Source organism: Schistocerca serialis, chromosome 9 (assembly GCF_023864345.2).
Source record: "Schistocerca serialis cubense isolate TAMUIC-IGC-003099 chromosome 9, iqSchSeri2.2, whole genome shotgun sequence".
Taxonomy (NCBI): Eukaryota; Metazoa; Arthropoda; class Insecta; order Orthoptera; family Acrididae; genus Schistocerca; species Schistocerca serialis.
In genome coordinates this window covers 311,633,601-311,657,148 of record NC_064646.1, presented here as the reverse complement: position 1 = coordinate 311,657,148, position 23,548 = coordinate 311,633,601, and the positions used below count along the sequence as shown (strand labels likewise).

Here is a 23,548-nt window from a genome sequence, read left to right as displayed (position 1 = left end):
TCACGAATATATATATATATATATATATATATATATATATATATATATATATATATATATATAAAATGACTTTTGAACACTATTAAGGTAAATCCACTGTTTGTTCTCTATCAAAATCTTTCATTTCCTCATTTGCTAACTATATGCCTATTAGTAGTTAGTGCCTTCAGTAGTTACAGTCTTTTATTTAGCTGGCAGAATTGGCACGCTCTGTATTGCAGTAGTTCGAGTAACAAAGATTTTGTGATGTAAGTGATTCGGCAAAGGTGTAGGTTATTATTAGTCAGGGATTATTAAAAGTCAGGTTGCGCTGCGCTAAAATTTTGTGTGTCAGTTTAGAAAAAAATAAAGAGAAAACAGTCTCAGTACGTTCAGTTTCACTCTGGATTTTGGAAATCAAGTAACGTAGAAGTTTTACCAGCACAGTCATTCTTACGTTCAAAAGGGAAGTTTCAACTGCATGTGAAGCGTCTGTGTTTAAGATACCTACGAACATTATTCCAAAATTACATGTAATCCTCGATAATAAAACGCATTTGACCTGTAACAAGGGAATAATCTCAGTATTTTTATCTCTAATGCAAAAGAGTTGTAAAGACACTGAACTAAATAAATCAGAATGTGAACATAATCTGAATGGAAACTCACTGATCCCCAAGACACGCAGAACAAAATTTAATTCTGGCGAGCTGTGCTACAATAGGTAATCAGCTATGCCTTGGATCTACTTTCCAGAAATAAATCACGCTGCTCTGTTGTCATTTAAGCAATCTTGCACGTGCAAAGCAACATAGTGCGCCAGCTTAACTTACATTCAACAGTCAGCTCTCTCAAACTGCAGTGTGAATCTTAAATACCTTTCCTTTAAAACTATCGAACAGCCAGTGGGACGAGGAGGCTTAATACGTATGTAAAGGCTTAATGTTCTGTTTCAGTCACCAAAATTAAAAACAAGTGAGCAAGAGTGCAGTACTGATCATTGTCATGCATTACTGATCATAGCGCACGGGGCTGGTTAACTTTCTTCAATAAACCCCAAATTACAGCAACAGGATTCCAAAATTAGGCTTCTGCACAAGTACACACGTCTGATTCCAACTGCTTCTGACCACCAAGTCTTTCTCCTTCCCTCAGGCTGACTATTTGACAACAACTGGAATCTCGGAATATAGAGAGTTTTCATTAAACATCTACTTAGAAAAAAGTGCTTACCGTGTCCAGTATCGCTTACGAAACTGCTCGTTCTCGTACTGTCACAACCATTCATCACCCCCATCCTAACAAACAAGAATTTTGTAAAATCATTCTTACTAAGTCATATAGTAAGGAACATTCAAAAAATGTGTTCTCAAGAAAAAGGAGCGTATATACATCGGGTCGTCAGAAGCAGCCCGAAAAGCTTCTAAAGGTACTGCAGTGTAGGCTGTTCTGAGAAATAACTGTAAAAAAATCGATACGTTTTGCGTTTACGAGTTAATTAGCATTGAAGTTAGCCAATCAGGCCGTCGCGTTGAAAATCAAGCGGCTCGCCAGATACAGTGTCGCCAGATGCGTTCTTTATTTGCTTTCCCAAAACCAAACAATAGAGCAATACAAAAATTTTGACATGGAATGATAGTAAAGACCGAATCCGTGTCAAAGGCAGAGCAGTCTCGTCCTTTATCATCTAAGCTTGGTGTACACCGATACTGGTTTTATATGGCGGGCCGCTGGAGTTTGCGCGCACATGGGGCCTCATTGGCTAACACCATATAGAATTTTTTCTTAACAGACATTACACAATATAACCTATCCTAAAACACACTACCAACTTTTGATACTGTTTCTAACCACCCTGAATAAGAAAACAGACAAAAGCACGTGAAGTTGTCCAGCCAACGATTATTGCGTGTAGAAAAACTAAACATTTGATACATAATCCAGAATGTCATTAATAGCTGAAAAGAGAACTCAGAATGTTATGCTCACTGCCAAGTTCACAAGATACATTCCAAAAGCAAATAATTTATAGAAGATTGTGTAGTAACTTCATCATAACTATAAAAGGAAAACGTAATACACGGATCGACAACCGGGAATTTTACCTCTTGAGCGAAGAAATAAGCTGAACGGGTTTCAACTGTTGATAATATGTCGACAGTGAAATATTAAATGTCTTTAAAACCATGTAAACTGTTCTGTGAAAGTGGAGGATAAAAAGCCTATGGGAGAGAGCCATGCGCAGAAAGAAGAAATTGTCTAATTAATGGAAAAATTCACATAGAGCATATTTGTTTTATATATATCACACTATTAGACGATTCATGTGGTCACAATTGAGCACAAAGGAACATATTTGTAGGCAGACGGCAGGCTCAAGGAGCTCAGTAAAGTGATAAGTTTCTCCAATGCAGCCCGAATATCCAGACGAAATAACAATGTCCGTCTCAGGGAGGACAAGAAGTTGAATCATTTTCTCCTCCGACAGTTCAAAGTTTCAGTATTGTGGAAAAAGCTGTAATATTGGATTTCTTCTATCATCCATTGCCACCCAAGCGTCTTCTGGCATATTTGCGGTGAAAAGACAGACATTGAGACAAAGTGGCGATATAAGAGTGGTAATGTTTAAATACTTGGACACTTGATACAGTGCCAACTATGCGATCCTGGTCTTAATGGAATTTAAGCGTTTGCGTACCTTGCTTGTAAAGAATACATAATAGAGAAATTGGCATTATGATAAATATATGAATATATCACGTAATCTGAACAAGCAAGATAAGCAAACGCTTCATATATATAATCACACACACATGCACATATACAGGGTGTTACAAATAGGTACGGCCAAACTTTCAGGAAACATTCCTCACACACAAATAAAGAAAAGATGTTATGTGGACATGGGTCCGGAAACGCTCAATTTCCATGTTAGAGCTCATTTTAGTTTCGTCAGTATGTACTGTACTTCCTCGATCCACCGCCATGATTTCATACGGGATACTCTACCTGTGCTGCTAGAACATGTGCCTTTACAAGTACGACACAACATGTCGTTCATGCACGATGGAGCTCCTGTACATTTCAGTCGAAGTGTTCGTACACTTCTCAACAACAGATTCGGTGACCGATGGATTGGTAGAGGCGGACCAATTCCATGGCCTCCACGCTCTCCTGACCTCAAGCCTCTTGACTTTCATTTATGGGGGCATTTGAAAGCTCTGGCCTACGCAACCCCGGTACCAAATGTAGAGACTCTTCGTGCTCATATTGTGGACGGCTGTGGTACAATACGCCATTCTCCAGGGCTGCATCAGAGCATTCCATGCGACGGAGGGTGGATGCATGTATCCTCACTAACGGAGGACATTTTGAACATTTCCTGTAACAAAGTGTTTGAAATCACGCTGGTACGTTCTGTTGCTGTGTATTTCCATTCCATGATTAATGTGATTTGAAGAGAAGTAATAAAATGAGCTCTAACATGGAAAGTAAGCGTTTCCGGACACATGTCCACATAACATATTTCCTTTCTTTGTGTGTGAGGAATGTTTCCTGAACGTTTGGCCGTACCTTTTTGTAACACCCTGTATATGTTTCAGCGAAAATATCTTCGGAACAAAAATACACCACACACACACACACACACACACACACACACACACACACACACACACACAGCTCTATGGGAACATCATTCCCTAAACTACAAGCCTACAAACGACATCCATTAGAAATCAACATTAAAGATTTTTCAGATGAAGTAGCATAACAAATCTGGGATGAAGTGTATAAGGAAACCAACGTGAATATGGAATGCTCTAAATTCACATTATTTAAATCGAACTTAGAAAAGGCATTTCCGAAAGTATGCATGTCTATATTAAAATCTCACAAAAATGATGGATAACAGCAGGTATTAAGAAGCCCTTCCAAACACTTAAATACCTCCGTTCCATGAAAAAGACTCACAATGATCCAGAATTCCAAGCTTTCTATCATAGATACAAAAAGGTCTATAGGAAGTAACTGATTGCTGCCAAAAGTCATTCAATGACATTATAATATATAATGCAGAGAATAAAAGCAAAGCAGTCTGAAATGTTATAAAAAAGCCAACGGGGAGAGGCAAATAAGCGCAGAATAACATACTGCTAAGGCAGGGGAATAAGGTAATAAATGATCCACAACACTTAGCAAACTATGTAAATAAGTATTTTGCAAGTATTGCAGAGAAGTTACAGCAAAAATTCCCTAAAACAAATATAACTCCTCTAAATAATGTTGTACTAAATACAATGGTTACTTCAAACCACAAAGAAGAAGTCAATAAAACTGTTCAAAAACCAAAAAATATAAAGACAGTAGGTGTAGCTGAAGTACCAGTGTGTGTACTAAACCGACGCAGAGGACTTATACAAGGCCCCTTAACAAATTTGAGAAATGAATCCCTCACATCAGGGACATTTCCAGAGCAGTCAAAACAGGCAAGAGTTGTACTTTTGCTTAAGAAAGGTAATGCAGAAGACATAGAACATTAGCGGCTCGTTTCCTTGCTGTCACAATTTTCAAAAATTATAGTAGGAATTATGAAAGAAAGATTAATGAATGACCTGATTAAATACAACGTTTTAAGAGAATCGCAGTTGGGTTTCAGAATTGGCAAATATAGGGAGTCAGCCATAGTAGAATTCACAAAAGTTGTGCTTGATGCTCTTGACAAAGATGAGTGTGTCACTGGCATATTTTTGGATCTTTCTAAAGCCTTTGATATAGTCGACCACAAAATTCCGTTAAATAAATTAGAACCATTAGGAATAAGAGGAGTAGCAAATGACTTGTTTCGATCATACCTGGCAGATGGGGTACAAAGAGTAGAGATAACACATACATCAAACAGATCTGAACGTTTAGTAAAATACCTATCAGAACCAAAATACATTAATATTGGGGTTCCGCAATGTAGCACATTAGGACCAATAATATTCCTGATATAGGTCCATGACTTTCCCAGTAGTGTTACTCATGGTGAAAAAATTCTCTTCACTGATGACAGAAATATCATAGTCACTGAGAAAGCAAGAGAACTCCTTGCAGAGAAAGCAAATGAAGCTCTCTAGGAACTTTATAATAGGTCAATAATCAATAAAGTAACGTTGAACATAAAGAAAACTAATGCCATGAATTTCAGTTTGAAGAGGAAAAATTACAATGTTAAATTAAATGTAGATGTCACCTCTATAGATTGTGTAACGAATGCAACATTTCTAGGAATGAATATCGAGTCTCAGTTGAAGTGGTGTGAACACACAAAGATACTTGCAAACAGAATGTCATCAGCATGTTATGCCCTTAGAATCCTATCATCAGTGTGCAGCATGCAATGTCTTTTAGTGACATACTATTCATATGTACACTCAATTCTTAGCTATGGCATAAGTTTTTGGGGAACAAATTCACAAAACATGAACAAAATTTTCAAACTGCAGATAAGAGCCATAAGAATAATAACCAAAAATTGTAGTCGAGCTCATTGTAAATATCTGTTCCTAGCAGTGGGGACTATAACTGCTCCACGTGAATACATTTACTAGTCAGTTGTACACATCAAAAATAACATTGGTACTGCTTTGTCCATGACCATGGAACAAGAGCTAAACTCAACTTACATTTACCAAGAACATATAAACATAAAACTCAAAACAGCATTTTCTGCCAAAGAACAAAGCTGTAGAATAAATTACCGAAAGAGATTAAAGTAATCGCAAAAATGCACTTTTCTAAAAAGGCAGCTTAAAAGCACCTGTTATGCAATACATTTTATACCTTGAAGGATTACTTAGATAAAACGGAGTGGGAGTTTGCTAAAAACAAGTTATACGAATAAATAACAATAATGATTATAAAACATCCAACGTTCCAATTAACACCTTCACACAATGTATTTTTGTTCCTTCTTTTTTTCCTTTTCTTGATATAGTTACCCCCAAGCTACGCATAGCACAATATTAACACTTCCTCTTCCTGAGCTCAACATCTCACTCATTATTGAGGGATTCTGACTCAGTTTTTCAGGATTGCAAATGGGAAATTGCGGTCCAGAAAATGGTCCTGAGATCACAGTGTGTGTGTGTGTGTTTGTGTGCATAGTGAGTGATGTGTTACGAAACAATGCGTGTATAGTGTGTGCAGTGACTGATAGTGTGATATGAGTGAACATTGTGGCCTTACATTATTTATTAAGTTTTTTTTAAGTATTGTATACCAGGAGTGAATCTAATCTTTGTCTGTAATTAAATGTCTGTAAATGTATGTGTATACGAATTAGCTTATTTTAAATTGGTCTTAACTTTAAATACTTTGACATGTGCTATATCCTTGTAAAAAGAGATCTATGGGTGAATAAAGCTACTACTACTACTACTACTACTAAAATATCTTCAGAACAAAGATACATACTAGAAAACGACTTTCACTGACATGAATGTAAGTCATGGGCTCGCAAAAATAAATAATATGGAACATTCTAAAACGTAGCCTACATAACGTAACTTTATACTCATTAGAGAGTGAATGTAACCACTAATGATGTTGCACTTGAAGCCTGTGTGTTTGTAGTACCTACATACATTATTACGTATATTACATGCAATTTTTATGAATGTAACCCGTCTGGCCAACCACGAGTGAATAATTTCAATATTTTGATCTCGAATGCAAAACACTGAGCTAAATAACGTCAGAATGTAAATATCATCTCAATGGACATCACTGAACACGCAACGCAATATTTAACTCTGGTCCTAATAATCAATTAGGTGTACCTATGTGACGATTATCAGCTCTGCATTGCAACTGCTTGTCTGAAAAAATCTAGCTGCTTTGTTATCATTTAATTAAGCCTGCCATATGAAATGAAACATGCTGCGCCAGCCTAACTTACAGTTAATAGTGGGATCACACAAACTGCAATTCGAGCCCAAGACACTTTTCTTTCATAACTTTTAAAGAGAAAGTTTGATGTGGATCTTAATGCCGAATAATGTAAAAAGCTAACTGCACCTCGGCTTTGTGTTTTAATCAACTGAATTGCATGTGTATGAACAACAAACTTTTGTCTCATTACTGTTCATTGTTACATCTTCAAATAAACGCTTTAGGCCAAACTTCAAACGTTCACATAATTAGCTCTTTAAATAAAATTTAGAATTTTATTCAAAGATGGAAACAAGTAAAGAGTGATACATTCCTTTCCTGAGTTCATGCGTTTACGAGATCATAAAATAACAGTATCAGAGAGTGAAAACTTCATTCTAATACCTTAACAGTCAAGTACTGTAAGACAGGAATATTTGCGAAACAAAACTAAAAAATGTTCTCTACACGCGATATCCCACTTTCTGCAAAACTCTTGCACTCATATGGATATTAGCTTATTTAATAAATTCCAAATTACTGCAATAGCATTCCAAAATTAGGTGGTGGTGGTGGTGGTGGTGGGTAGTGTTTAACGTCCCGTCGACAACGAGGTCATTAGAGACGGAGCGCAAGCTCGGGTTAGGGAAGGATTGGGAAGGATATCGGCCGTGCCCTTTCAAAGGAACCATCTCGGCATTCGCCTGAAACGATTTAGGGAAATCACGGAAAACCTAAATCAGGATGGCCGGAGACGGGATTGAACCGTCGTCCTCCCGAATGCGAGTCCAGTGTGTTAACCACTGCGCCACCTCGCTCGGTAAAAAATTAGGTCTCCGCACAAGTACACAGATTTGGATTCAACCATGATCTGCAGCAAATCCACCCGCCCTGCGTGCGCGCGTTCTGATTGCTTGACAGCAACATTAACTTTGCAATCCAGAGAGTTTTTTTGTACATGTACTCAGAAAATTTGCTTACTGTGACGAATATCGCTTACAAATCTGCCACCTCTCATACTGTAACAACGCTCCACAGCCTACAAATGCTCATATCAGTTGCTCATTCTTATCGGTGCAGTCATTACGTTCATCGTAATACCTGCTCTAAGGAGTCTTCTGCTCCGTGATAGCATCATTCAGATACAATTCTCATACCTCTGTCAACATTCCATTTGGAACGTGAAAGTTGTGACAGATTACAACTGTATTTCGCACCAGGACTCGAACCTGAGACCTTTGCCTTTCACGGAGAAGTGTTCTACCGACTGAGTTATCCAAGCATGAATAAAAAAGACGCCTTCACAGTTTTACTTCCCTCTCTACCTCATCTCATCTACTATCTTACAAACTTCACAAAAGTTCTCCTGCACGACTTGCACAACTAGCACTCCTGAGTTAATGGATCTCGCGGGACGTTTTTACCAGTGCACACTATGCAGCAGAATGAAAAATCATTCTGGAATCACTCATGTTATAGTTCATTGTTTCTTAAGCGTCCAGTTTGGATGATAAACCAAATGTTGTGGAACTGCAACCAGGTGTCACTATTTTCTGAAATCCGACTTTTTGTGGACTCCGGGTCTTATGGCAATTTTTCATCAAAATGATGAAACGCATTCTTGGTGCATTTTAGACATACATACATTGATGCACCAATGTTGAAAGGAAAACACATTGATATTAAATTGAAATATGTTGGTTCTCACTTCCTCGGTGAGAGCATGGCGGTAAACCATGTAACAATATTGTATAACTTTTCCCCCACTACTTGGCTTGTTCGAATTGCACGCCTTCTTGTCTTCTCCTTGTACTTTAGCAGTCATTGTTTCAGTTCCACTACTGGTATCTTTCTGGGAAGTTCTTGAGATGTCTGGACGCCATCAGCACAAGGTTCGGTCGACTTCTGCGGACGTTCTCTGCTCAAAGGTGTGATTGTAAATAACGCTTATACGGGAACGTAGTGCCTGTTACGACGTAGCAGTTTAGACACTCCTGTTTCCTAGCAAACAGCCTGATAGTTAAAATGTGCAACAGTAAACACTTGGTTTCGAATCATTTGCTGAAATGACCTGCTTTGAAATGCATCTGATTTTCTGTTGTGATTGTATCCTGACTTCTAATTTTACGTAGAGTACAAATGTTTCTTATACTTGATATCTCTTGCCAACCAGTATTTCGTGCATCTTGTAGATAAGAGTTTTAAGTGCTAAAGTAGCTCGGAAAGTACTTTTGAAGCCGCGTAATTTCCGAGAAGAGATAAATATAAAAGTCATTATTTACTGTCTCATAACCTGCAAAGAAATGTCTGTATATAAAGTCTGTCAACGGGACATCCCGAAGTCACCGCCTCCAGAATGAAGCTCCTCGCTAAACTCCTATTATGTCTTCTGGGTTCAGCTGCAGCCTTGGCTTCTTCCGTCAGGCTGTGGAATAAAGCTGCTGGGCGCATCATTGGTGGGCCCTCGATCACCATGGAATCCTACCTTTGGCAACTGTCCCTCCATTACAGCGGTTCGTACATCTGCGGAGCGTCCATCATCAGTTCCAACTGGGCGCTGACGGTCGCTCAGTGTGTGGACGAGCTCAGCGTCTCCCTTATCAGTTTCCGCGCCGGCTCGACGACTCGTGAAAGTGGCGGTTTTGTACTCAGTGCCTCATCCACTAGCATTCACGACGGCTACAGCGGCGGAACGAAGGACTACGATATTGCCCTTGTCCAGGTGAGTGACCCCGATCAGACCTCACTTGCTAAGATGGTACCATGGATAAAATGCCTTAGAGCTCACCGTTTAAAGAGACACTAAGACATACTCCTTTTTTTGGCCATATATCTCAAGACAGTCTCTTGGAACTGATTTTGATATATTTTGACATGTATTTATTAAAATCGTATTTCAAGCATGTGCATTCGAATGGTGATGCGGTGAAAGCTGTACCATCAGAACTCTCTCTACAGGACGACTAGAAATTCGTTTTACTACGACAAATCCATTGCAGACCGACTGGACAGGACAGAGATGAGGCAAAAGGAGCGTTTTCTTCTCAAATGAACAATCCCGGCATTCACCTAATCAATATGAGAAATCATGGAACACCCGAGTATTTGAACTCTTAAATTCCCCTCACGCTCCCTCATTAAGCTCTGCAGCCAGCACACTCTAAGGCATTATCCGTTCAGAATTAGGTCTCATTGCCAGCCTAAACTAAAAGTTCACAGAAATGTCTGTCATGTTAAAGCTGTGCAGCGGACTGGAGACCGAAACTTGAACCTTATCTTTCATACGATGAGTGGTAACTTGTTCGGAAAGGGGAAGAATGTCAATGTGAATGAATGGGGGAAAGTTTAGCGTATCGTAGCAAGACTAGACCTACATCAGAAGCAGGCCGATCAGTTACTGCAAAACACATAAAACGTTACTGAATTTTAGTAAAACATTTTAATCTCTAATATGTAAGTTGGAACCGACACTTCAACTTAAGTCACAATTTATGACTGTCGTCCAGTACAAGAGTATTCTTTGTAACTTGAGTTAAATTTGAATAGTATTAAAGAAAAATCAGTGTAGGCCGCCCCGATAGCTGAGTGGTCAGCGTGACGGATCGCCGTCCTACGCTCCCGGGTTCGATTTCCGGCTGGGTCGCGGATTTCCTCTGCTCATGGAGTGTATGTTGTGCTGACTTCATCATCATTTCATTTCCATCCGGCGAGTGTGGCGTCGAATGTAATAAGACCTGCACCAAGTCGGCCGGACATGCCCAGCAATGGGCCTCCCTGACAATGACGCCAAACGCTCATATCCATTTCCATAGTCAATGTACATTTGAATTTTAAACTTTGTAACGTAGCTATTAATAATGATGCTAGCTCTGCCGAATCTGAGCTATGAAGACGCTGCTGTCTTCAGTGACGGTCACAGAGTCGGGTGATTGGTGCTGCGCTCTGACGTGAGCAGTCTTCCGGCAGCGGCGGCTTATGGTACCTCCTGTGGAGTGTCTTCGCCGACGTCTCTTATTCGCGGTTGCGTCCGTCAGTGACTGTCTTTAGCTTGTGGCGCCGTCATGACGTATCAGCTGGAACGTCACTTTTCGGACGACACCTCGAAAATTTCCCATAATGCTTGAAAACAATATTAGCTCTATGCTGCTTCACAGAGTCACATCGATTAAATATGTAAGCGTAAGGCTGCAAAGCGATATGAAGTGGAAGGAGTAGGTGAGGTGGGTCGTAGGAAAGGCGGCCAGTCGACTTCGGTTTCTTGGAAAAATTCTAAAATATTGTAGTTTATCTGCCTAGGAGACAAGGGAAGTAAGACTTGTGCGATCCATTCTTGAGAACTGATCGAGTTTTTCTGATGCCCAGAACGTCGAATAAAAGAAGACATTGAAGTAATTAAAAGGTCTGCGGCAGTATTTGTTACCGTTAGATCAACGATGGAAAATAATGGAAAAGCTTGGTGAATTCAAATGGGAATCCCTGGACAGAAGAAGGCGTTCTTTTCGTATATCATTTAGAAAACATATATACAATTGGTATCTGCGAGAGACTGCAGAATTATCTTGCTGTTACCAACATGCATCTCGCGTAAGGACTGCGAAGACGAGATAAGAGGAATCGAGCTCTTACAGAAGCTTACCGACAGTACTTTTCCCTCACTTCATTTTCGAGTATCCTCCACCATGCACCGTGTGATGCCTTGCAATAAATGTATGTAGATGTAGACTTAGATGTAGATTGTCAATACTTTTACCGACTGAGTTAAGTAGGTACAACCCACATCCCTCCTCACAGCTTCAGTTCTACCATTTACTTTCATCTATGTCCCAGAGCTGTAGCAAGGGGTGTTATTTCGGCATACTACGCACGCGGGCCAAGACCTGTTTATCCGGTATAACCTGACCTGTTGTTCAATTGAGGAGAGAATCCAGCTCTTTTACGAGTACAGAAAAGTCCACTTGAGACGTACGTGTTTCCTAACCCAAGAAAAATTGCGTGTAACAGTGTGATCAATACACCGGTACATACGAAATCCCGAAAACAATTTAGCAAGCTATGTTGAATAAGGGGAATTTCTGTGCGGTGCATTAGCTGCAAATGACAGGTTATACCCAACTGTAAATAATGGGTGGTTGTAATTAAAGTGCAGCTACTCACAGGGACCCGTGTGGGTTGTAATTACCGTAAGGAAGCGAAAGTTGGTACATGTTTTAATGCGTCAGTGTGGAACTGATTTACGCTGAAAAATATAATACCATTTTAGGTCACCAAATACAGATCTGGTGCTCCGTATGCAACAAAGACGTATGGAAATGTTTCCATATGTCATGCATTAGGAATGGGCGTAGGCAGAAACGGTCAGACAAGAGAGAAAGGCATAATATTTATTATATTATTAACCACAGCTTGCACGACTTGTTCAGTGTGACCACCGGAGACGTCGATGATATGTGCCATCCGAAAAACGACGTCATCAAAAGTTCCTCGCAGTAATTCCGGTAGCATCTGAGCAACGTGTTCCTGAACACTCGCCTTCAGATGAGATAGAGACCGAACGTGTGTCTGGTAAACGCATTCTTTTAGGTATCCCCAGAACCAAAAGTCTCAAGAAGTCAGATCTGGTGATTATGTAGACTATGCTTCTGGAAAACTTCTGGAGAGCACACGACCGTGGAAGTTTGCGTGAAGCAGATCTTTCACTGGCGAGCGACGTGAGGTGTTTCCTGTCTTTCATTAAAACAGGTGTTTTTCGCACGGTTCGAGCGGTTGTGTTTTTCTATATCAGGAATCACATGCTGTGCAAGGACGTCTCCTTAACGTGCAGACATTAAGATACGCCTGACAACCCCTCTGGGTGTACTGTCTCCAAAGGAGAACGGATAGAGAATAAAGGTACTTGTGAATCCCCACAGTCACATACGGTGAGTGCAAAGGCTCTTCGTGTACAACACGCTGTTAAACGTGCGCAAAATTCTGCAGTTTTACATTGTAAAATGCCAGATTTGCATGTGGGACCACAATGAAACTAATTTGTTTCCTAATGTAAATTATTTCCGTGGTAGACCATTAGCATAGCTACCAATTTTCGCTAGATGGGGGCTCAGGTAATATCATGTGAGCCCCCATCTTACTCTGTTACTCGCTCCTGCGAACGGGAACGCGCTATGCAGATCTTGGTGCCTCTCGCGTCCATCTAGAAAAGATAACCTGAAGATGCCTAAATAAGGCGAAACGCGTCGTTGAAAAATAAAAATATTAAATTGCAACCAATAACATAACTAAATATCTTCTTGTAAGGAATCATTAATATATACTGAGTGGACGGAAATTCCCGTTACAAACTTCTAGGACATGTAGAGGGTAGTGAGTGCATAACATTTTGAATAGGAACCCTTGTCCGGAATCTTATCGTTTCCGTTCTACGACAGTTTCAATTTAGATGTGTACTTCGTCAACGTCTGCTTAGGGCAAAAGAAACGTCTCAGAGTTCCCTGTCCTGGTATGCATCAGGGTAGACATGATGACGTGTACTGCGTCAAACGAACCCCAGATGTCACTTATTATCCGCTTTGCTGTGAGACCGAGTCCAATACCTGTGCATCCCCGCTAGAGGAAACATGATGCAGAACACGTTTGCGGAATACACAGACATGCTCCTTGTGTATGGTGAAGCTGGAGGTAACGGAAGAGCTGCTAGTCGGCTGTATCACGAATGTTTTCCACACCGTCATACTCCCTAGCACAAACTGTTTGCCCAAGTTACACAACGGCTACGAGAAACAGGTACCTTCACCGTGAGGAGGCAGGACTGTGGTGCTCCACGGCGACGCCGCACTCCCAAATTTGAAGAAGGTGTACTGCGTCGCACTGCAGATAGGCCGTCAACGAGTTCGTGAACAATTGCGCGTGCAATGGCTGTTTGGCACAGTACGGTCTTGGACGTCCTGCATGAGCAACAATTACATCCGTACCACTTACAAAGGGTACACGCTATGGGTCCAGCAGACTTTGCACAACACGTCGCCTTCAGCACATGGTTCCTGCACAGTTGCATCGACGATCATTTGTTTCCACGTCGAGTTCTCTTTACAAATGAATGTAGGTTCACAAGGGATTGTTTTCTGAATGCTCGAAATAGCCATATCTGGGCCGACGAAAACCCTCTTGCCACGCATATTCAGGGATTTCAAGACAGGTTTGCAATTAAAGTGCGGGCAGGTATTCTGGACGGTCATGTCACTGGACCATACCTCCTTCCATCCAAGCTCACGGGTCTCGCATACTTAGTCTTCCTACGACACGTAGTGGACCCGTTCTTGGAAGCTGTGTCATTGAATGTCCGTCAGGAAATGTGGTTTCAGCATGATGGAACACCAACTTACTTTCCACTGACTGTCCAAAGACTCTCAACAGACGGTATGGTAAAAGATGGATAGGCCGTCGTGGTCCAACTGCGTGGCCGCCACGATGGCCGAATTTAATCCCTATGGACTACTTCTTGTGTGGTCGTATGAAGAGCCTAGTTTATGAGACACCTCTAGAGACAGAGGAAGATCTTCTGACACGAGTTCTGGTCTCTGCACAAGACACTGAAGAGACACCAGGTGAGACGGAGAGAGTGTACCAGAACATGCTTTGGAGGTACATTAACAACGTTGGTGGTCGCCACATCGAGCTGGTGTTGTAATGCATCGGTAAGTTGCGGCTGGTGCCGTAGATGCTGGGTTCTTGTTGTTGTCGACTAATGTAAACCATTAGGTGTACGTTGTAATGAAAATGCGTAAGTAATAACGGAACGAGTCAGTATTCTATTCAAATGGATTGCAACAATTGTACTGGGTCACGCCTAAGTACATTCCTCACGCTGGTGTGGATGAGATAATTAAATGCATTGAAACCGTCGTAGAACGGAAACGATACGTTTCCGAACATGGGTTCCTATTGAAAATGTTGTGTACTCACTACCCCCTACATGTCCTAGAAGCTTGTAACGGGAATTTCCGACCACCCTGCGTAACTTTTCTACGCCAATAAATACATCCGATAATTAACTGGCACTATGGTTGTAACTGATCAGTACACTTCTGATACTATGTCTGTTATCTATATTATAATATAAAATCTGTATTATCATTTAAATATATATAATAAGCGAAAACATTAAGGCTTGGTGTGAACAAGTCGGTTAAATATAAAATAATCATATAGAACACACAGAGTGGATAGACCTGTTTCAGAATTTTCGGCTTCACTTTTTTTCTAATTTTTGGAGACACTGTCAACGAGTTAAGGCTCCTCAGACGGTTTCAATCTATTGTGGTTTTCGTCATTCAGCTCTAAGCATACCTTCGATTGTTCGACTGGAATAATTTGTACGTTGCATACGATTCCATTCTGGTTTGCAGGTGTGTGGTTCGTTGCTTGGGACGTATGCACGGCCCGTCGGTCTGCCCCCTGAGGGGTTCGACCCCGAAGAGGGCCTCAATGTCACGGTGACCGGCTGGGGCGACAGGTCCACAAGTGGCCTGGAAGCCGGGAACCTGCGCAAGGTGGACACCAGCATCTTGGCTCACCGTACCTGCCAGGACCCGTTCGCCGGTTTCAACGCGGTCACAGAGAGGATGGTGTGTGCCGGAGAGGCCGGCAGGGGCGTCTGCAGGGGCGACTACGGCGGCCCGCTGGTCAGCAGCGCCACGCAGCTGGGCATCGCCTCGTGGTCAGCCTCGCCCTGCGAGGCCATGCCCGCCGTCTTCACCAGCGTGGGCCACCTGCGCTCCTGGATCCGCGCCACTGCATGTGTCTAGCGACACAGCTCCCACACGGCTGCACCGATGTAGCCACTCAAACGCAGTACCACATGTGATGTAATTTTCTTTGGTTGCTATTTTCTCGTTCGTTAACTCATCTATATTAAATTACATACGCAAATTGATGCTTCAAATATTGTACGTGTATATTTTCCGCCGTATGAGAGCTATGCTTAGATGCTACAGCCACTGGCCAAATTAATATCACTACTTACGGAAATTAAGCAAACGACTGATAATTCTTAAAATAAATATTTTCATCTACATCTGCATCTACATGGATACTTTGCAAATCACATTTAAGTGCCTTGCAGAGGGTTCATCGTACCACCTTCACAATTCTCTATTATTCCAATCTCCTACAGCGCGCAAAAATAATGAACACTTATATCTTTCCGTACGAGCTCTGATTTCCGTTATTTTATCGAGATGATCGTTTCTCCCTACGTAGGTCGGTGCAAACAAAATATTTTCGCATTCGGAGGAGAAAGTTGGTGATTGGAATTTTGTGAGAAGATTCAAATCAAAATGTTAAAAACGTGTGTGAAATCTTATGGGACTTAACTGCTAAGGTCATCAGTCCCTAAGCTTACACACTACATAACCCAAATTATCCTAAGGACAAACACACACACCTATGCCCGAGTACACCAACCTCCGCCGGCACCAGACACGCAGTCCATGACTGCTGCGCCTAGACCGCTCGGCTAATCCTGCGCGGCTGAGAAGATTCGGTAGCAACGGAAAACGCATTTCTTGTAATGATGTCCATTCCAAATACTGTATCACTTCTGTGACGCTCTCTCCCATATTTCGCGATAATACGAAACGTGCTGCCTTACTTTGAACTTTTTTGATGTACTCCGTCAGTAATACCTGGTAAGGATCCCACACCGCGCAGCGGTATTCAAGAAGAGGACGAACAAGCTAGTGTAGGCAGTCTCCTTAGTAGGTCTTGTGGTGTCACCGCCAGACACCACACTTGCTAGGTGGTAGCTTTAAATCGGCCGCGGTCCAATAGTACATGTCGGACCCGCGTGTCACCACTGTGTGATCGCAGACCGAGCGCCACCACAAGGCAGGTCTCGAGATATGGAATAGCACTCGCCCCAGTTGTACGGACGACTTTGCTAGCGACTACACTGACGAAGCATCGCTCATTAGCCGAGCAGATAGTTAGAATAGCCTTCAGCTAAGTCCATGGCTACGACCTAGCAAGGCGCCATTAGCCTTACATAGTTTGATAGTTATCGTATGAAATGTCTCATCAAGAACGATGTATACAACAAGGATAGATTAAAGTTACGTATTCCAGCAGCTACCTACTTTTCTTTATCGCATTTATGAAGTATCCTGTTTCAGACCATCAAGTCCGCCTGCTTGCTTTATGGCCGCCTCCCTTAAATAATGTGCATAGTGTTGGCAATCTGTCAACACTACAAATGACGACGAGGATTAAAAGCGGATTTCGCGTTTGTATTGCTCTACTTTCTGGCGACGTTACAAACCGCCTTCTTTCTCTTTGATTTGTTTACTTGTGTCATGGCTTCACCACAATCTCCTGATGTACTGTCCGAATTTTATCGCTTGCAGAATCAGCAGACGCAGGCGTTATTGGATGCCATTGGACAGCTCGTCCAGGGTCAATGTGCACTGCAACACGATGCGGCAGCCGCCGCTTCACCGCTACCGCAGCCACAGCTCGCAGTTGCACCGCCTTTTAGGCACTACGATCCAGCACAAGAATCATGGACTGAGTGGTCACGCCAATTTGGATTTCATCTCACCGCCTACAGAATTCAAGGTAATGAGCGGCAGCCTCACTTATTATCCTGTGTCGGTGTGTCCACCTACCGTGTGATAGTGAAATTATTTCCCTGAGGCGACGTAGCAACTCTGTCCTACGAAGAAATTTTGTCGGCATTGGACGCCTATTTCAAAGAAACAGTCAATGTCGTTGCAAAAAGGTATATGTTCTTTCGTACAAAACGTACGGCCGGTCAGACTAATAGGGAGTTGGTTGCAACATTGCAAGACCTTACAAGGGATTGTGCTTTTGATTGTGAATGTGGACTCCCTTATTCAGATACAATGGTATGTGATGCAATTGTACAGAACGTTTCTGATGTTCGTATACGGGAGCAAATTTTGAAACTAGTTAATCCCTCCCTTCAGCAAGTGATAGACATATTGGATAGGCAGGACACGCTTGACTTTGCTCAGGAATCATTTGCAACTTCGCCAGCCGTGTGTAACATTAACCGGCCCGCCGGGCGCGCTGCGCGGCCCGGTAAACTGCCCTCGCACACGTCCGCGCAGCTGCCGCCACGCTCTAAACCAGGTGTGCTGCGACAGCATACAAATGCAGTGAAATCATGCCCGCGGTGTGCTACTAGACATTCGCGTGACAATTGCCCTTCACGCCAAGCTATTTGCTTTTTCTGTAATAAGAAAGGACATGTTCAAAGTGTTTGCCAGAAAAAGCTCAGATCGGACAATCACAACCATTCCAGGCCCTTTGCTTCGCGCCGGAATCGAACCAAGAATACTCAGGCTCGTGAACATTCGCCCATGGACATTCATGTTGTTAATTCCACTTCGTCCAGTGACACTCTCTCTAACAGTGACTGTGTTCGTCCCACAAATACTGTGCGTCGACGTCGCCAGAAATCCCGTCAATTAGCAAGTGATTCTGTACCAGTGTCTGTTCAAATTGCACAAAACAGTCGCTGTTGTCGTCAGCAGGACAATAAACTTTTTGTAGATTTGGACTTTAATGGCAAGGTCATACCATTCCAGCTCGATACCGGAGCTGCAGTTTCATTGCTCAATCATGACACGTACAAACAACTGGGCAAACCTCCGTTGCGTGCCGCACATGTTCAGTTAAATAGTTATTCAGGACAGCAGATCCCTGTGTTAGGACAGTGCACACTTCTTGCAACATACAAGGGGCAAACAAAACTTGTGTCATTTTACGTTCTTCGTTCTTCTACTGCAGTGAACTTGTTTGGTTTAGATTTATTTCAATTGTTTAACATGTCTATAGTAAATCAGGTCCTATCTGTGAATTCGACTGTGCCTTCAGACAGTGTTTCTCGTCTGTGTGAAGAATTTGAAGACATTTTTGCACCGAGTCTTGGTTGCGCTAAGAATTATGAAGCACATTTGGAACTGCAAGTAAACGCGCAACCGAAATTTTTCCGAGCGCGCAATGTTCCCCACACATTGCGTGATGAGGTCGCCAGAACATTAAACGATTTAGAATCACATGGTGTAATTGAACATGTGCAAGCTTCTCTCTGGGCCTCACCCTTAGTAATTTTGCCAAAACCTTCCGGAAAACTGAGACTTTGTGTGGACTTCAAGGCAACAGTGAATCCACAACTCGTGATTGCAACTTTTCCCTTACCCCGCCCGGAAGATCTTTTTGATAAACTGTTCCTGGGTAAATACTTTTCCAAGTTGGACCTAGCAGATGCGTACTTGAAAATCCCAGTGAACGCCGAATCCCAGCGCGTCTTGGTGGTTAACACGCATCTTGGTTTGTACCGCTTCAAAAGACTGCCATTTGGGTGTGCATCCGCCCCTGCATTGTTTCAGCAATATTTACAAACTGTTTGTGCGTCGGTCCCTACTGCTGCGAACTATCTGGACGATATTGTGATCTCCAGAAAGACAGCAGACGAGCATTTAGCACACCTACGAACATTATTTCAGGTATTGCGACAAAATGGTCTTCGCTTGCGGAAGGACAAATGTGTATTTTTTGCTAGCGACTTACCATACCTGGGACATGTCATCAATGCCCAAGGCATACATCCGAGTCCTGCGCACCTCCATGCCATACAGGACTTGCCTTCGCCACAGAATGTGAAACAGCTACAGAGTGTGTTGGGTAAAATTAACTATTATCATCGCTTTCTGCGCAATGCCTCTTCCATTTCAGCTCAGCTTCATCGCTTACGCCGTACAGGTGTTCCGTTCGTCTGGACGACGGAATGCGAACGCGCCTTTCGCCAGTTGAAATCGGCGTTGCTTTCTCATACTTGCCTTGCCATTCGATCCCCAGAAACCCCTTGCATCGGATTTCGGGATCGGTGCTGTGCTTGCGCACAACGATGGGTCGCATGATCGCCCTATTGCCTTTGCGTCCAAATTGCTCTCGTCTGCGCAAAGAAATTATTCACAGATAGAGAAAGAAGCTTTGGCTCTCGTGTTTGGTGTTACTAAGTTCCATGATTTCTTGTATGGTCGTCACTTTACCATCATCACAGACCACAAACCTTTGACGTCGTTTTTTTCATCCGAACACGCCTGTACCTCCACGTACAGCGCAGAAATTCATTCGCTGGTCTATTTTCCTCTCGCAGTACCGCTACGATATCTTGTATCGGTCCACTGCTAAGCACGGAAACGCCGATGCGTTGTCCCGTTTGCCTGTTGCTGAGGATAAAGCATTCGATTCTTCCGAACTTGCTTGCATGTTCATTGATTCGGAAACCGATGTAGTGGTCGAATCGTTTCCGATTGATTTTCGTCGTGTAGCTACAGCCACAGCTGCTGACCCGGTCCTTGCTACCGTTTTGCGTTTTGTTGCTATACAATGGCCTTTGTCAAAGTCTCGCATCGAGGATCCGTTGGTTCGCCGATTTTTTGCTCACAAGGAGAGACTTTTTGTTCGACGTGGTGTTTTGTTGTTGCGTTCTGATAATGATCAGTCCAGAGTCGTGGTCCCACGTTAGTTACAGCCCTCTGTTTTACGGCTTCTTCACCAAGGACATTGGGGTATAGTGTGAACGAAACAACTTGCTCGTCAGCACTGTACCTGGTACGGAATCGATGCTGCGATTACGAATATGTGTTCTTCTTGCATGGCGTGTGCCGAACAACAATCCGCACCGCCGCGGAAAGTCTTTGCATGGCCAAATGCCACTTCCCCTTGGTAACGCTTGCACATCGATTTTGCTGGTCCATTCTGGAATGCTCGATGGTTGGTTCTGGTAGATGCCTTCAGTAATTTTCCTTTTGTTGTCCAGATGAATTCCACGACGTCCTCTGCCACCATCCAAGCGTTGTCTGCTATCTTTTGCATTGAAGGTCTTCCGCAGCCTATTGTTTCCGATAATGGCCCACAATTCATGTCCACAGAATTTCTGTCATTCTGCCGGGCCAATGGTATTCAACATCTGACATCCGCGCCGTTTTCGCCTCAGTCAAACGGTGCCGCTGACCGATCGGTCCGGACTTTCAAGTCACAGATGTTGAAGTTGAAAGAGTCGCATTCTCGGGAGGATGCGTTGTTGCTCTTTTTGTCATCGTATCGCTCTCAGCCCCGAGATGGTTGCTCGCCGGCTGAGTTGCTCCACGGTCGTCCTCATCGAACCTTAATGTCTTTGCTGCACCCGCCGCATCAGGTTCTTGTGCAGCGGCAGACTCCTGCTTTTGCTCCGGGCGACGTTGTATTCTATCGCAACTTTCGCGGTTCACGGCGTTGGCTCGCAGGGCGCATTCTTCGCTGCCTCGGTCGCGCAGTGTATTTGGTTTTGGAGGCCTCTGGTGAGGTGCGTCGGCATCTCAATCAGCTGCGCCTCTGTAGTCGCCCGGGTTGTGCCACTCCCCGTCTGCTTTCAGCGACGGTGCCGTCCGGTCAGCGCCCTGGGGACCCATCTACTGGCACGCCTCATCCCCAGGTGTTACCGACGTTGCCTTCCATTTTCCCCATGGCGACGCGCAGCCGCCTGTTCTCCCGCCGGCGCCGCCCGCATTCGACGCTTCGCTGCAGCCGCCAAGCGCCTCCCTGGGTCACGCGCCGCCGATCGCTTCCCGTGGCCAGCTGTCCTCCGCCATGGAACTCTTGCCTGCTCCGGACCACATGGCGTCTTCGCGCGTCGGGTACCCCGACGCAATGGAGGTCGACCCTTTGGCCCCTCCTGTCTCTTTACGGGCGCATACACCGCATGTTGACGTGCACCCTGGACTAGGTTTTCAGGCGTTTCCTAGATCCCCTCGGACCGAATGGCCGGGTGCGGGTGGCACAGCCACGCCTGTTGTTAGGCTCCCCACCTCATCGCACACGTCAACATGGGGTCCTCCCCACGGCGGGCGGAAGCCTTATAACACGACCGTTCGCCGATTTGCGGGGGAGGAATGTGGTGTCACCGCCAGACACCATACTTACTAGGTGGTAGCTTTAAATCGGCCGTGGTCCAATAGTACATGTCGGACCCGCGTGTCACCACTGCGTTATCGCAGACCGAGCGCCACCACAAGGCAGGTCTCGAGATACAGAATAACACTCGCCCCAGTTGTACGGACGACTTTGCTAGCGACTACACTGACGAAGCATCGCTCATTAGCCGAGCAGATAGTTAGAATAGCCTTCAGCTAAGTCCATGGCTACGACCTAGCAAGGCGCCATTAGCCTTACATAGTTTGATAGTTATCGTATGAAATGTCTCATCAAGAACGATGTATACAACAAGGATAGATTAAAGTTACGTATTCCAGCAGCTACCTACTTTTCTTTATCGCATTTATGAAGTATCCTGTTTCAGACCATCAAGTCCGCCTGCTTGCTTTATGGCCGCCTCCCTTAAATAATGTGCATAGTGTTGGCAATCTGTCAACACTACAGGTCTGTTACATTTTCTAAGTATCCTGCCAATAAAACGCAACCTTTGGTTAGCCTTCCCCACAACATTTTCTATGTGGTGTTTCCAATTTAAGTTGTTCGTAATTGTAATACCTAGGTATTTAGTTGAATTTACGGCCTTTAGATTAGACTGATTTATCGTGTAACCGAAGTTTAACAAGTTCCTTTTGGCACTCATGTGGATGACCTCACACAATGTTATATTGATTTTTGCTGTGTCAGATGCACTTGCCTTACACGAACACACGTGTCACAATAAAACAAACCACCTAACCACTAATCAAATAGATTTAAGTCACCTTTATTATGTTTATTAATACAATGAAGGGAAACAATCGCAACATCAATAAATTATTAATGAAGCATAATGAAATTTCGTTGTTACTTTTTTCTAGATAACATAATGGAGTGATTAACATTACAAGATAACACGTTAATGTAAGCGTGACATAAATCGCTGCAAACGTGAAATGGTGGTACATTAATAACCGGTGCAACTGTAAGAATGTTAAATGCAAGCTTATAACGTGTTACCATTGTGTTTTACACCTGGCGCATCTCAGTTTGTGGGATGGTTTCCATGCCTGTTGAACTTTGAGGTCAATACTGGGAAAGTTAATGCTGATTGTGGATGAATGCTCGAGTGGTCCTCAGATGGTGTCCCATGTGTGCTCTACTGGAGACAGATCTGGTGAATGAGCACGTCAAGGTAACATGTCGACATTCTGTAGAGCATGTTGGATTAATTGGTTCAAATGGCTCTGAGCACTATGGGACTTAACTTCTGAGGTCATCAGTCCCCCAGCACTTAGAACTACTTAAACCTAACTAACCTAAGGACATCACAAACATCCATTCCCGAGGTAGGATTCGAACCTGCGACCGTAGCAGCAGCGCGGTTCCGGACTGTTGCGCCTAGAACTGCTCGGCCACCCCGCCGGAATGTTGGGTTACAACAGCGATATGTCGAAGAGCGTTATCCTGTACATGAATGCCGACACAACAGATCAAATCACCAGACTGAGATGGAATTTTTAGTCGAGGGGCGTGGGATAAGATTGTGTTGCTGCTGCCATAAGAAATCTCACCTCAGACCATAACTCTAGGTGTAGGTTCAGTCTGCCGAATAAAAGGACACGCTAGTTGCAGGTCGTCAGCATGCCTCCTTGGAACCAGCACACGGTCGTCATTAGCG

The 23,548-nt window shown here is 43.3% G+C and overlaps 1 protein-coding gene across 1 annotated transcript in view; it reads left to right on the top strand.

Annotated features, from left to right (window-relative positions):
• The window catches only part of LOC126419582 (transmembrane protease serine 9-like), a 112,780-nt gene extending 97,085 nt beyond the window's left edge, over window positions 1–15,695 (top strand). The window contains exons 3-4 of the mRNA XM_050086769.1: window positions 9,294–9,616; window positions 15,297–15,695. Coding sequence (XP_049942726.1) covers window positions 9,294–9,616; window positions 15,297–15,695 — 722 coding nt within the window. The remainder of the gene's footprint in view (window positions 1–9,293; window positions 9,617–15,296) is intronic.
• The last annotated feature ends 7,853 nt before the right edge of the window (window positions 15,696–23,548 follow it).